The sequence below is a fragment of the Spermophilus citellus genome (assembly GCF_964194105.1).
Source record: "Spermophilus citellus genome assembly, chromosome: 10".
Classification (NCBI taxonomy): Eukaryota; Metazoa; Chordata; class Mammalia; order Rodentia; family Sciuridae; genus Spermophilus; species Spermophilus citellus.
In genome coordinates this window covers 137,157,731-137,173,493 of record NC_138197.1, presented here as the reverse complement: position 1 = coordinate 137,173,493, position 15,763 = coordinate 137,157,731, and the positions used below count along the sequence as shown (strand labels likewise).

The 15,763-nt window shown below is 59.8% G+C and overlaps 1 protein-coding gene across 1 annotated transcript in view; it reads right to left on the bottom strand.

Moving 5' to 3' along the window:
- MOV10L1 (Mov10 like RNA helicase 1) overlaps positions 1 to 15,763 on the bottom strand; it is a gene marked incomplete at its 5' end in the record, with an annotated part of 71,825 nt that overhangs the window by 39,484 nt on the left and 16,578 nt on the right. The window contains 2 exons of the mRNA XM_081310872.1: positions 1,685 to 1,755; positions 1,996 to 2,173. Coding sequence (XP_081166998.1) covers positions 1,685 to 1,755; positions 1,996 to 2,173 — 249 coding nt within the window. The remainder of the gene's footprint in view (positions 1 to 1,684; positions 1,756 to 1,995; positions 2,174 to 15,763) is intronic.

The window sequence follows — 15,763 nt, the reverse complement described above, 5'->3', positions numbered from 1 at the left end:
TGTGGCCAGGGTCCTGCCCTGATCAGGCTGGTACTCACACCCGTTCTCCCCATCCTCTCACTCTCAATACTGTGTGTGCTGGCGACACGTCAGGGTGCAGGGCGTGCCAGTGGGGGGACAGGACTCATGGGTGTGATCCTGGGGAAAGAAGCAGGAGCAAGCTCTTCAGGGCCTGTGAAGAAGTGCAGGCTGACACTCTCTCGGGTGACAAGGACTCTCCTCCTGGCTCCTGCTCTGAACCCCCTCTGGGTGGGTACAGAAGCTGTGACAGGATGGTCCCTACAGCTTAACAGAGTGGAGGCCTCACCAGAAAAAGGAGACTTGAGACTGGACAACTCTCCAGCTGGCTCTCTCTCAGGCTGCTCAGCAGGTCTCAGGTGGAATTCAAACTCAAAGAAAAGAAGGAGCGATAATGTGATCGCAGCACAGCAGTTAAAGGGGTGCCAGGTGCCCAGTGTCCCTGTGCTGGGGCACTGTACTGCTTAGACACTCCAGGCTGACCTAGGGACGGAAGACCTGCTTCTGAGGACGGCCATGGTGTCGGCATTTGACCCCAGGTGCAGTGATGCCCCCAGGTGCAGTGATGCCCGTGGTGCCACCTGTAGGAGGAGGGTAGGGGGTGGGCAGGGTGTGTCTTCCTGAGACCTGGCTACGCACTTTAGCTGGCTGCATTCTGCACCTGCCCCTTCCTCTGGCTTGCCCACCTCAGTGGCAGCTATGGGAGCCACCTACTGTTTCAGAATCATACTGTTCTGTTTCCACCAGTTTACACAGTTGACACCCACAGCAAGAGGCTTGGTCAGGTAGCTTGCTCCAGCCTCGTCCAAGAAGCCTAGACACCTTGACCACAAAGCCACTAGCCTCCAGTGCTGCCCAAGTCCCTGTGCCTTCTCCAGGGCTCTCCATGCCCTCCAGCTACTCAAGGCCACCCTCCTCTTCTCAAGTAGATTAACAAGCCCATCCTCCCTGCACCTTCCACCATTGCCACTCATGCACCCCCAAGGATGAGCCCGGGACCAAGCGTGATTTGCAGCGCCATCAACAGCTGAGGCTCTGGGTCAGTAGAGTCTTGGAGCTCAGGAAAACACCTCCCTCTCATCTCAGCCACAGCACAGCTCCACACCAGAGCTATGTGGGTCCCCTCGGAATCCTCGTCAGAGCCTCTGGTCCCACAAGTCCTTCTTCTCTGAGAGTGAAGCTGGGCATGCCCCTCCCTCTCCACAATGGGCAGCATGGGCTCCCTGCACACACTGAGCAGGCCTTTCCCATGCAGCTCCCAGCAGTACTCCTGGGACTTCGCTCAGGATAGCAGCAGTGAGAATCAGCCTGAGAAGCACACACCATGCAGGCAGGGAGGTCCAGGCTGCGACCTGAGCCAAGCCAACGGGACCTCCTGCCCCACCCTGAGCTCTACACGTTCTAGAGCCCTCCCTGTGCAGGGTACTGCCCTGTCGGCTCTTCCAGAGTGTGCCCAAGTCAACCCAGTGCAGGCATCCCAACAAAGGTGACTTGTGAGGTTGAAAATGACAGAATCTCTTTAGACACCAAGTTCCTTTCACACATCAAAGATTATTTAAAGATTTACTTTATCTTCACACTTCCCAACAGGAAGCCAAAGCCCAAGGGAGCACCTTTCCTGAGAATGAATGGGTCAGCCCAATGGGTCAGGAGGGAGTCCTCTTACCTCGATCACATAGCCAATGTACTCAATTACATGCCCGTTGTACTCCTGGGATTTTAAGATCAGTTTGTCACCTAGTCAAAACATAAATTATCATGTGTCAAACTAAGACAAGATCACAAATGTCTCCTGCTACACTGTGAAACCAAGCCCCGAGGATGTGAACAAAGAACAGTCCTGGGATCAGCTCCCAGACAACTGTGAGTTGACAAAGTGGCATGCTTAACATTTACACAGCACTGATGGTGTCCAAGTGGAGCGCTCCATGAAAAGATGGGAGACAGAGTGGGAGGGAAGCCCCAGGGCCAGCGCACCTGCATATAGGGAGGGCCTGCTTTCCGCCAGCCCCGGGACCTCCAGCACCAGCAGGTCCCCGTTCCTCTTCAGGGTGACTCCGCTCATGTTGTACTCCTTCAGTTCTATTTCTGCATGGATCTCCTCCAACCACAGCAGAGTAGAGAACTTCTCCTTATAGTTTGACATGTTCAAAAGCTGAAAAAAACAAAACAAAACAGGATTACATCTGTGAGAGCAGAGCAGCAGGTCCTGCAGGCCCATGTCCAGGGAGCAGCAGCCCAGCGTGAGCATGTCCACATGGCTGGCACCCACCCAAGGGTCTGCCCTGGTGAGGGTTCAGTCAGCAGGCTTCCCAGCCTTCAGCCTCCAGAGGACCAGGGAGTTCTGGCAGGAAGACCCCTTCCCTAGTGAGCATGCCTCTGTCATCACTGTTTTCTCTGCTGGGTCTTCAACAGAGCTACGGCTTCTAAGGAGATTGAATCAGTGGTCAAAACCCTCCTGATGGAGAACAGCCCTGGGCCTGAGCGCCTCACACTACACATTGTTCCAACACTGAAGAGGACATCTGAAAATCATTCTAAGGGGCCACATTGCAAGGATACCAAAGCCAGACTAAGAGAGAGTGTGGGCTGGGGCTGGGGCTCAGTGGTGGGCACCTGCCTAGCAGGTGTGAGGCCCTCGGTTCGATTTTCAGCACCACATATAAATAAATGAATAAAATAAAGGTCCACTGACAACTGAAAAGCACACATATATATATATAAAATTTAAAAAACGTCGAGAGAGAACGGGCTGCAGGCACACACTGAAGCTGCTCAGAAGCCCAAGAAGGGAGGGACCATCTCAATCCAGAAATCCAAGGGCCACACAGCGAGACTCATCTTCACACAAAAATGACTCTGACCAGAATGGACAGTCTGATGCAAACACCACAACTACATTAGCAAACGAAAGCCGCAGCCCTTGAGGGCCCCATGTCACGACCAGGAGGCCTGTTCCCGGGACCCAGGGTGGCGCAGCCCTTGAGAGGGCCACATTCCACGACCAGGAGCCTGTTCCCGGGACCCAGGGTGGCGCAGCCCTTGAGAGGGCCCCATGTCACGACCAGGAGCCTGTTCCCGGGACCCAGGGTGGCGCAGCCCTTGAGAGGGCCACATTCCACGACCAGGAGGCCTGTTCCCGGGACCCAGGGTGGCGCAGCCCTTGAGAGGGCCCCATGTCACGACCAGGAGCCTGTTCCCGGGACCCAGGGTGGCGCAGCCCTTGAGAGGGCCACATTCCACGACCAGGAGGCCTGTTCCCGGGACCCAGGGTGGCGCAGCCCTTGAGAGGGCCCCATGCCATGACCAGGAGGCCTGTTCCCGGGACCCAGGGTGGCGCAGCCCTTGAGAGGGCCCCATGCCACGACCAGGAGCCTGTTCCCGGGACCCAGGGTGGCGCAGCCCTTGAGAGGGCCACATTCCACGACCAGGAGGCCTGTTCCCGGGACCCAGGGTGGCGCAGCCCTTGAGAGGGCCACATTCCACGACCAGGAGGCCTGTTCCCGGGACCCAGGGTGGCTCAGCCCTTGAGAGGGCCACATTCCACGACCAGGAGGCCTGTTCCCGGGACCCAGGGTGGCGCAGCCCTTGAGAGGGCCCCATGCCATGACCAGGAGGCCTGTTCCCGGGACCCAGGGTGGCGCAGCCCTTGAGAGGGCCCCATGCCACGACCAGGAGGCCTGTTCCCGGGACCCAGGGTGGCGCAGCCCTTGAGAGGGCCCCATGCCACGACCAGGAGGCCTGTTCCCGGGACCCAGGGTGGCGCAGCCCTTGAGAGGGCCCCATGCCACGACCAGGAGGCCTGTTCCCGGGACCCAGGGTGGCTCAGCCCTTGAGAGGGCCACATTCCACGACCAGGAGGCCTGTTCCCGGGACCCAGGGTGGCGCAGCCCTTGAGAGGGCCCCATGCCACGACCAGGAGCCTGTTCCCGGGACCCAGGGTGGCGCAGCCCTTGAGAGGGCCACATGCCACGACCAGGAGGCCTGTTCCCGGGACCCAGGGTGGCGCAGCCCTTGAGAGGGCCCCATGCCACGACCAGGAGGCCTGTTCCCGGGACCCAGGGTGGCTCAGCCCTTGAGAGGGCCACATTCCACGACCAGGAGGCCTGTTCCCGGGACCCAGGGTGGCGCAGCCCTTGAGAGGGCCCCATGCCACGACCAGGAGGCCTGTTCCCGGGACCCAGGGTGGCGCAGCCCTTGAGAGGGCCCCATGCCACGACCAGGAGGCCTGTTCCCGGGACCCAGGGTGGCGCAGCCCTTGAGAGGGCCACATTCCACGACCAGGAGGCCTGTTCCCGGGACCCAGGGTGGCGCAGCCCTTGAGAGGGCCCCATGCCACGACCAGGAGGCCTGTTCCCGGGACCCAGGGTGGCGCAGCCCTTGAGAGGGCCACATTCCACGACCAGGAGGCCTGTTCCCGGGACCCAGGGTGGCTCAGCCCTTGAGAGGGCCCCATGCCATGACCAGGAGGCCTGTTCCCGGGACCCAGGGTGGCGCAGCCCTTGAGAGGGCCACATTCCACGACCAGGAGGCCTGTTCCCGGGACCCAGGGTGGCGCAGCCCTTGAGAGGGCCACATGCCATGACCAGGAGGCCTGTTCCCGGGACCCAGGGTGGCGCAGCCCTTGAGAGGGCCACATTCCACGACCAGGAGGCCTGTTCCCGGGACCCAGGGTGGCTCAGCCCTTGAGAGGGCCCCATGTCACGACCAGGAGCCTGTTCCCGGGACCCAGGGTGGCGCAGCCCTTGAGAGGGCCACATTCCACGACCAGGAGGCCTGTTCCCGGGACCCAGGGTGGCGCAGCCCTTGAGAGGGCCACATTCCACGACCAGGAGGCCTGTTCCCGGGACCCAGGGTGGCGCAGCCCTTGAGAGGGCCCCATGTCACGACCAGGAGGCCTGTTCCCGGGACCCAGGGTGGCGCAGCCCTTGAGAGGGCCCCATGCCACGACCAGGAGGCCTGTTCCCGGGACCCAGGGTGGCTCAGCCCTTGAGAGGGCCACATGCCATGACCAGGAGGCCTGTTCCCGGGACCCAGGGTGGCGCAGCCCTTGAGAGGGCCACATTCCACGACCAGGAGCCTGTTCCCGGGACCCAGGGTGGCACAGCCCTTGAGAGGGCCCCATGTCACGACCAGGAGCCTGTTCCCGGGACCCAGGGTGGCGCAGCCCTTGAGAGGGCCACATTCCACGACCAGGAGCCTGTTCCCGGGACCCAGGGTGGCGCAGCCCTTGAGAGGGCCCCATGTCACGACCAGGAGCCTGTTCCCGGGACCCAGGGTGGCGCAGCCCTTGAGAGGGCCACATTCCACGACCAGGAGGCCTGTTCCCGGGACCCAGGGTGGCGCAGCCCTTGAGAGGGCCCCATGTCACGACCAGGAGCCTGTTCCCGGGACCCAGGGTGGCGCAGCCCTTGAGAGGGCCCCATGCCATGACCAGGAGGCCTGTTCCCGGGACCCAGGGTGGCGCAGCCCTTGAGAGGGCCACATTCCACGACCAGGAGCCTGTTCCCGGGACCCAGGGTGGCGCAGCCCTTGAGAGGGCCACATTCCACGACCAGGAGGCCTGTTCCCGGGACCCAGGGTGGCGCAGCCCTTGAGAGGGCCACATTCCACGACCAGGAGGCCTGTTCCCGGGACCCAGGGTGGCTCAGCCCTTGAGAGGGCCACATGCCATGACCAGGAGGCCTGTTCCCGGGACCCAGGGTGGCGCAGCCCTTGAGAGGGCCACATTCCACGACCAGGAGGCCTGTTCCCGGGACCCAGGGTGGCTCAGCCCTTGAGAGGGCCACATTCCACGACCAGGAGGCCTGTTCCCGGGACCCAGGGTGGCGCAGCCCTTGAGAGGGCCCCATGCCATGACCAGGAGGCCTGTTCCCGGGACCCAGGGTGGCGCAGCCCTTGAGAGGGCCCCATGCCACGACCAGGAGGCCTGTTCCCGGGACCCAGGGTGGCGCAGCCCTTGAGAGGGCCCCATGCCACGACCAGGAGGCCTGTTCCCGGGACCCAGGGTGGCGCAGCCCTTGAGAGGGCCCCATGCCACGACCAGGAGGCCTGTTCCCGGGACCCAGGGTGGCTCAGCCCTTGAGAGGGCCACATTCCACGACCAGGAGGCCTGTTCCCGGGACCCAGGGTGGCGCAGCCCTTGAGAGGGCCCCATGCCACGACCAGGAGCCTGTTCCCGGGACCCAGGGTGGCGCAGCCCTTGAGAGGGCCACATGCCACGACCAGGAGGCCTGTTCCCAGGACCCAGGGTGGCGCAGCCCTTGAGAGGGCCCCATGCCACGACCAGGAGGCCTGTTCCCGGGACCCAGGGTGGCTCAGCCCTTGAGAGGGCCACATTCCACGACCAGGAGGCCTGTTCCCGGGACCCAGGGTGGCGCAGCCCTTGAGAGGGCCCCATGCCACGACCAGGAGGCCTGTTCCCGGGACCCAGGGTGGCGCAGCCCTTGAGAGGGCCCCATGCCACGACCAGGAGGCCTGTTCCCGGGACCCAGGGTGGCGCAGCCCTTGAGAGGGCCACATTCCACGACCAGGAGGCCTGTTCCCGGGACCCAGGGTGGCGCAGCCCTTGAGAGGGCCCCATGCCACGACCAGGAGGCCTGTTCCCGGGACCCAGGGTGGCGCAGCCCTTGAGAGGGCCACATTCCACGACCAGGAGGCCTGTTCCCGGGACCCAGGGTGGCTCAGCCCTTGAGAGGGCCCCATGCCATGACCAGGAGGCCTGTTCCCGGGACCCAGGGTGGCGCAGCCCTTGAGAGGGCCACATTCCACGACCAGGAGGCCTGTTCCCGGGACCCAGGGTGGCGCAGCCCTTGAGAGGGCCACATGCCATGACCAGGAGGCCTGTTCCCGGGACCCAGGGTGGCGCAGCCCTTGAGAGGGCCACATTCCACGACCAGGAGGCCTGTTCCCGGGACCCAGGGTGGCTCAGCCCTTGAGAGGGCCCCATGTCACGACCAGGAGCCTGTTCCCGGGACCCAGGGTGGCGCAGCCCTTGAGAGGGCCACATTCCACGACCAGGAGGCCTGTTCCCGGGACCCAGGGTGGCGCAGCCCTTGAGAGGGCCACATTCCACGACCAGGAGGCCTGTTCCCGGGACCCAGGGTGGCGCAGCCCTTGAGAGGGCCCCATGTCACGACCAGGAGGCCTGTTCCCGGGACCCAGGGTGGCGCAGCCCTTGAGAGGGCCCCATGCCACGACCAGGAGGCCTGTTCCCGGGACCCAGGGTGGCTCAGCCCTTGAGAGGGCCACATGCCATGACCAGGAGGCCTGTTCCCGGGACCCAGGGTGGCGCAGCCCTTGAGAGGGCCACATTCCACGACCAGGAGCCTGTTCCCGGGACCCAGGGTGGCACAGCCCTTGAGAGGGCCCCATGTCACGACCAGGAGCCTGTTCCCGGGACCCAGGGTGGCGCAGCCCTTGAGAGGGCCACATTCCACGACCAGGAGCCTGTTCCCGGGACCCAGGGTGGCGCAGCCCTTGAGAGGGCCCCATGTCACGACCAGGAGCCTGTTCCCGGGACCCAGGGTGGCGCAGCCCTTGAGAGGGCCACATTCCACGACCAGGAGGCCTGTTCCCGGGACCCAGGGTGGCGCAGCCCTTGAGAGGGCCCCATGTCACGACCAGGAGCCTGTTCCCGGGACCCAGGGTGGCGCAGCCCTTGAGAGGGCCCCATGCCATGACCAGGAGGCCTGTTCCCGGGACCCAGGGTGGCGCAGCCCTTGAGAGGGCCACATTCCACGACCAGGAGCCTGTTCCCGGGACCCAGGGTGGCGCAGCCCTTGAGAGGGCCACATTCCACGACCAGGAGGCCTGTTCCCGGGACCCAGGGTGGCGCAGCCCTTGAGAGGGCCACATGCCATGACCAGGAGGCCTGTTCCCGGGACCCAGGGTGGCTCAGCCCTTGAGAGGGCCACATTCCACGACCAGGAGCCTGTTCCCGGGACCCAGGGTGGCGCAGCCCTTGAGAGGGCCACATGCCATGACCAGGAGCCTGTTCCCGGGACCCAGGGTGGCGCAGCCCTTGAGAGGGCCACATTCCACGACCAGGAGCCTGTTCCCGGGACCCAGGGTGGCGCAGCCCTTGAGAGGGCCACATTCCACGACCAGGAGGCCTGTTCCCGGGACCCAGGGTGGCTCAGCCCTTGAGAGGGCCACATGCCATGACCAGGAGGCCTGTTCCCGGGACCCAGGGTGGCGCAGCCCTTGAGAGGGCCCCATGCCACGACCAGGAGGCCTGTTCCCGGGACCCAGGGTGGCGCAGCCCTTGAGAGGGCCCCATGCCACGACCAGGAGGCCTGTTCCCGGGACCCAGGGTGGCGCAGCCCTTGAGAGGGCCCCATGCCATGACCAGGAGGCCTGTTCCCGGGACCCAGGGTGGCTCAGCCCTTGAGAGGGCCACATTCCACGACCAGGAGGCCTGTTCCCGGGACCCAGGGTGGCGCAGCCCTTGAGAGGGCCCCATGCCACGACCAGGAGCCTGTTCCCGGGACCCAGGGTGGCGCAGCCCTTGAGAGGGCCACATGCCACGACCAGGAGGCCTGTTCCCGGGACCCAGGGTGGCGCAGCCCTTGAGAGGGCCCCATGCCACGACCAGGAGGCCTGTTCCCGGGACCCAGGGTGGCTCAGCCCTTGAGAGGGCCACATTCCACGACCAGGAGGCCTGTTCCCGGGACCCAGGGTGGCGCAGCCCTTGAGAGGGCCCCATGCCACGACCAGGAGGCCTGTTCCCGGGACCCAGGGTGGCGCAGCCCTTGAGAGGGCCACATTCCACGACCAGGAGGCCTGTTCCCGGGACCCAGGGTGGCGCAGCCCTTGAGAGGGCCCCATGCCACGACCAGGAGGCCTGTTCCCGGGACCCAGGGTGGCGCAGCCCTTGAGAGGGCCACATTCCACGACCAGGAGGCCTGTTCCCGGGACCCAGGGTGGCTCAGCCCTTGAGAGGGCCCCATGCCATGACCAGGAGGCCTGTTCCCGGGACCCAGGGTGGCGCAGCCCTTGAGAGGGCCACATTCCACGACCAGGAGGCCTGTTCCCGGGACCCAGGGTGGCGCAGCCCTTGAGAGGGCCACATGCCATGACCAGGAGGCCTGTTCCCGGGACCCAGGGTGGCGCAGCCCTTGAGAGGGCCACATTCCACGACCAGGAGGCCTGTTCCCGGGACCCAGGGTGGCTCAGCCCTTGAGAGGGCCCCATGTCACGACCAGGAGCCTGTTCCCGGGACCCAGGGTGGCGCAGCCCTTGAGAGGGCCACATTCCACGACCAGGAGGCCTGTTCCCGGGACCCAGGGTGGCGCAGCCCTTGAGAGGGCCCCATGCCACGACCAGGAGGCCTGTTCCCGGGACCCAGGGTGGCTCAGCCCTTGAGAGGGCCACATGCCATGACCAGGAGGCCTGTTCCCGGGACCCAGGGTGGCGCAGCCCTTGAGAGGGCCACATTCCACGACCAGGAGCCTGTTCCCGGGACCCAGGGTGGCACAGCCCTTGAGAGGGCCCCATGTCACGACCAGGAGCCTGTTCCCGGGACCCAGGGTGGCGCAGCCCTTGAGAGGGCCACATTCCACGACCAGGAGCCTGTTCCCGGGACCCAGGGTGGCGCAGCCCTTGAGAGGGCCCCATGTCACGACCAGGAGCCTGTTCCCGGGACCCAGGGTGGCGCAGCCCTTGAGAGGGCCACATTCCACGACCAGGAGGCCTGTTCCCGGGACCCAGGGTGGCGCAGCCCTTGAGAGGGCCCCATGTCACGACCAGGAGCCTGTTCCCAGGACCCAGGGTGGCGCAGCCCTTGAGAGGGCCACATTCCACGACCAGGAGGCCTGTTCCCGGGACCCAGGGTGGCGCAGCCCTTGAGAGGGCCACATTCCACGACCAGGAGGCCTGTTCCCGGGACCCAGGGTGGCGCAGCCCTTGAGAGGGCCACATTCCACGACCAGGAGGCCTGTTCCCGGGACCCAGGGTGGCTCAGCCCTTGAGAGGGCCCCATGCCATGACCAGGAGGCCTGTTCCCGGGACCCAGGGTGGCGCAGCCCTTGAGAGGGCCACATTCCACGACCAGGAGGCCTGTTCCCGGGACCCAGGGTGGCGCAGCCCTTGAGAGGGCCACATGCCATGACCAGGAGGCCTGTTCCCGGGACCCAGGGTGGCGCAGCCCTTGAGAGGGCCACATTCCACGACCAGGAGGCCTGTTCCCGGGACCCAGGGTGGCTCAGCCCTTGAGAGGGCCCCATGCCATGACCAGGAGGCCTGTTCCCGGGACCCAGGGTGGCGCAGCCCTTGAGAGGGCCACATTCCACGACCAGGAGGCCTGTTCCCGGGACCCAGGGTGGCGCAGCCCTTGAGAGGGCCCCATGCCATGACCAGGAGGCCTGTTCCCGGGACCCAGGGTGGCGCAGCCCTTGAGAGGGCCACATTCCACGACCAGGAGGCCTGTTCCCGGGACCCAGGTTGGCGCAGCCCTTGAGAGGGCCCCATGCCACGACCAGGAGGCCTGTTCCCGGGACCCAGGGTGGCGCAGCCCTTGAGAGGGCCACATTCCACGACCAGGAGGCCTGTTCCCGGGACCCAGGGTGGCGCAGCCCTTGAGAGGGCCACATGCCACGACCAGGAGGCCTGTTCCCGGGACCCAGGGTGGCGCAGCCCTTGAGAGGGCCACATTCCACGACCAGGAGGCCTGTTCCCGGGACCCAGGGTGGGGCAGCCCTTGAGAGGGCCACATTCCACGACCAGGAGGCCTGTTCCCGGGACCCAGGGTGGCACAGCCCTTGAGAGGGCCACATTCCACGACCAGGAGGCCTGTTCCCGGGACCCAGGGTGGCTCAGCCCTTGAGAGGGCCACATTCCACGACCAGGAGGCCTGTTCCCGGGACCCAGGGTGGCGCAGCCCTTGAGAGGGCCCCATGCCATGACCAGGAGGCCTGTTCCCGGGACCCAGGGTGGCGCAGCCCTTGAGAGGGCCCCATGCCATGACCAGGAGGCCTGTTCCCAGGACCCAGGGTGGCGCAGCCCTTGAGAGGGCCACATTCCACGACCAGGAGGCCTGTTCCCGGGACCCAGGGTGGCGCAGCCCTTGAGAGGGCCACATGCCATGACCAGGAGGCCTGTTCCCGGGACCCAGGGTGGCGCAGCCTCTGGAGGCTGCTGAGCAGCGTACACCTTCACAGGACCAAGTGGAAAACGTACACGAGCTCAATGCAGAAAGAGCATGACAAGTCCAGTGCCCTCATCAAGGGACACTGAGCTACAGGGAGGAGGGAGTCTCCTCCACACAGTAAAGGTCATTAAAGCCCATAGCTGACATCTTCTCAATGCAAAGATTTTCCTCCAAGGTCAGGAACAGAACAAGGATGCCCACTCTCACCACTTCCATTCAACACATTTCTGGAACTCCTGGCTAGAGCAAGTATGCAAGGAAAAGAAAATAGAGGTATCCAAGTTAGAAATAAGAAGTAAGATCATCTGTTTGCAGATGGCATGACTTTACATGTAAGAAACTTAAAGATTTCACAATAAACTGTTAGAATTTATATGTGAATTCATCAAAGCAGCAGGATACAGTCAAAACACAAAAATAAGTTGCATCTCTTAAACACTAACAATGAACACTCTGAAAAAGAAAGTAACAAAATAATTCCATTTACAATAGCACCAAAACACTTATGAATTTAACCAAAGTGTCAAAGACTTGTATGTTAAGAACTACAAAATACTGCTCAAAGAAAAAAAATAAATAGAAACACAACCCATGTTCATGGACACTTAATGTTAGAACAGTAAATGTCTACATTAACCAAAGTAATCTATAGATTAAATGCAATTCCTATCACAATTCCACTGATACTTTTTGCAGAAAAAGAAAAATTCACTCTAGAGTTCATAGAAAATCTCAAGGGATGATGAACGGTCATCTTTCAAAAGAAGAACAAGGATGGGGGACTTCATAATTTCACAACCTACTATGAAGCCACAGTCATTAAAACTGTATGGTTAGGTTGGGGTTGTGGCTCAGTGGTAGAGCACTTGCCTAGCACGTTGGAGGCACTGGGTTTGACCCTCAGCACCACATAAAAATCAATAAATAAAGGCATTGTATCCATCTACAACTAAAAAAATATTTTAAAAAATTAGCAGAAAGTCTGCACTGGGTGTCTCATCACGCTTTATTCTAATTTCTGAAACTGGAAGCAACCAAGATGTCCTTCAGAAGGGAAGTGGATAAACAAACGGTGGTCCATCCGGACTATGGAATATTCTCAGCATTAAAAAGAACAGGGCTGCCAGCCATGCACAGAAATGGAAGAAAATCAAATATGCCTTTGTAAGTGAAAGAAGTCCACCTGAAAAGGCGGCATGTGTGTAACTCCACCACATGGCATTCCAGAAAAGGAAAACTACAGACACAAGAAACAGCTGTGGCTGCCATGGGCTGAGGGAGGGCCGAACAAAAAGGCTGAGCCCTGAAGATTCAGGGCAGTGAAACTGCTCTGTGTGATACTATAATGGTGCACACCTGACATTATACTTTAATTTTTTTGTACTGGGAACTGAACCCAGGGGTGCTCTACCACTGAGCTGCATCCCCAACCCTTTTTATTTTGATACAGGATCTCCCTAGGTTGTTGAGGCTGGCCTGGAACTGGTGATCCTCCTGCTTCAGCCTCTAGAGTTGCTGGGATTGCAGGAGTGAGTCGCTGTGCTCAGTATGACATTATCCTTTTGTCCTAACTACAGAATGTTCAACATTCAGTTCACTAACATAAACTATGGGCTTCTGGCCACCAGGGCATGTCAACGTAGGCTCATCAATTTCAGCAATGTACCACCCTGGTGGGAATGTAGATGGCAGAGAGCTGAGCTTGGGTGCAGAGGCTACGTGGAAATGTCTGTACCTTCCTCTGTGAACCTAAAACTGCTCTACAGTAGAGCCTATTAAAAAACGAAAGTAAAATAGGACTTCTTCAGAATAAAAGACTGAAAGAATTGATCCCATAGGCAAGCATGACATGAAGAGTCCAAGTCCTCCAGGCAGGAGTGCGATGATCCCAAATGGAAATCTGGATTTATACAAAAGAGTAAGGAGCACTAGAAGCTTGGCAGAGGTGCACACCTAGGAACCCAGCAACTCGAGAGGCTGAGGCAGGAGGATCAGGAGTTCCAGGTCAGCTTCAGCAATACAGTGAGACCCTACCTCAAAATTTAAAACACAATAAAATAAAAAGCAATAAAATAAGAAAAACATAAAATAAAGAGCTCCACCGATTGACTTCACCTAACTGACATTCCTGAGACAAGACAAACATACAAGCAATATTTACCCAAAGAGGCTGCATTGTCAATAAACGCAACGGCATTCAGTCATAAAGTATGTTTGACGGCCACAGTGGAATCAAGTTAGCAGTACCCACAGGTTCAGAAACTCAACATGCTTTTACATAACCACAGATCAGAAGTCAGTAGGAAAAGAAAGAGACACTTTGAACTAAATTTTAATATAATGTATTAAAATTTGCAGGACACAGCCAATTTAGTACTTAAGAAGAAATTTTCTTTTTTTTTTTTTTTTTTAGAGAGAGTGAGAGAGAGGGGGACAGAGAGAGAGAGAATTTTTAATATTTATTTATTTTTTCTTACTTCTCGGCAGACACAACATCTTTGTTGGTATGTGGTGCTGAGGATCGAACCCGGGCCGCACGCACGCCAGGCGAGCGCGCTACCGCTTGAGCCACATCCCCAGCCCCAAGAAGAAATTTTCTAACACTAAAAACCTACGTTAGCAAAAAACCAAGGATTTTAAACCAAATGACTTTGGCTTCCTTCTTAAAAAAAGAGCAAAAGAAATCAAATACACTAGTGAAAGAAAAAAAAAAGACAAAAAACAAAAACAAAAGAACACAGTACGTGACAGATGAAAGGGAAATCAGAGCAAGATAAAACCAACAAAAGCAAAGAGCTGTTTCTTTGAGTAGACTGATGCAGTGAGCAGCCCTCTGCCAGCCAGGTGCCTGAGGAAAGAGAAGCACCATCGCCAGCAGCCTAACAGAAGCCCAATAGCTGTGTGCAACCAGTCAGACAGACGAAATGCGCACATTCTTTCAGGGGGAAAATCCCCACAGCGCAGAGAAAAGAGAACCAACAGGGAGCTAGAAGAAGCAATTCCTGGCTCAGTCTGTGGGCCAAGAGCTCAGTCACAAGGCATCACTGGAACCTTCCATCAGCACGGGGGAGATGTGGGGCCAGTTCTGCATGAACTCTAGGATGGCCACAAGGCCAGAGTTCCTCCAAGTCCCTGAGAGCACTATGCCAACACCCACAAAGGACCCCTCAAGGAAAGAAGACTGCAGACCAACACCTCCCACCAACGCAGGTGCAAAATTCTCACGTGGGCATGTGGTGTGTGACGGCAGATGCACAGTAAGGGTGCTGCCTGGGCACCGGGAGGACGCTGCCACACCCAAGGGCCCAGGAGAGCCAAGGCGAGGCTTAAGAGTTTCTCTGGGCCCCTGAGGGAGACTGAACACCCAGGGCCACTTGCTTCTGCCTCTCCAGCAGCTCCACCTGTCTCTCTGGTCTGGTGGGACTCAGGAAGAAGGACGGCCCTCTGACTCGTGGTGGCCTCCCTGCCCAGAACCTGAAAGAGATCTTGAACTTGTTTCTTTTTTGGAGGGAGGCAGTGTTAAATTTGCACAGTGGATCTCAAGAACCAGGGGCTGCCCCGGACCAGGACAGGTTTTCCCACAGGATGCTGGTTGCACTAGCTGTGTGGAGTGGGGTCAGATAGCACAGGCTGAAGCAGGTCGGATGAGCGCTCCAAGAGCACCTGCCAGCATGAACAAGCTTCCTGGGGGTGGACCATGGCACCATCAGACTCTTGTCATGAGGCTGTCCAGCAGGTAAAAAGGGTCCTTCAGGGCACCCTGCCAACACCCACGCAGGCTTCCCTTCATTCCCAGCCCTGGCACTGGAACCCCACAGAGTCTGGGGCTTGCAGAGTAGAATGCACACACCAATGACAGCACCATGGGTGGGGGTCCACCCAGGGACACAAGGTGAGCCTAGCCCCTGAAGACCAATGTGGGTCACCAAGGCAGTACACTCAGGAAGAAAGCCACACAGTCTTCTCAAGAGAGGCAGGAAAAACACTTAAAAATCATGTCGTGTAAGATGAACCACTTCACAGAACAGGACATGCGGAGAAGTCACGACCTCCTGCAACCACCACACCTATCCTTCAAGACACCCAACAGCCCAGAGGGGACACCCTTGTCCAGCACCCTCCTGGTAGCTGTCCACCTCTTTGGTCTCTGAGGGCTAACCTGTTCTGGGAATCTGTACAAATGGAATCACGCAAACTGTGACCTTGTGTGTGAGATCCCTCCCTCAGCATCACCAGGCACAAGCCAGAAAAGCCTGGCTATGTTCACACAGCACGGAGGCCAGGTGAGCTTCTAGGCCACCGCAACCCACCCTGTGGCCTGGCAGCACAAAGAAGGGGTCAGGGTGTTCTCTGAAGTATGGCAGGCGGCTCGTCCTGGAGGCTCCAGGGAGCAGCAGCGTAGTCTGAGCTTCTGCAGAGGCCATGCTCCTCAACCTTGGACCCTCCTGCCTTCCTATAAGGACCTTGAGATGATGTGGCGCCACTCAGTCAGGGTCATCTTCCAGGTCCAGGTTCTCGACCTCATTCCCTTGACAGAGGTCTCTGCCAAATGAGGTCACATCCTTGGCTCCCAGGCACTGATCAGGACATCAGCAA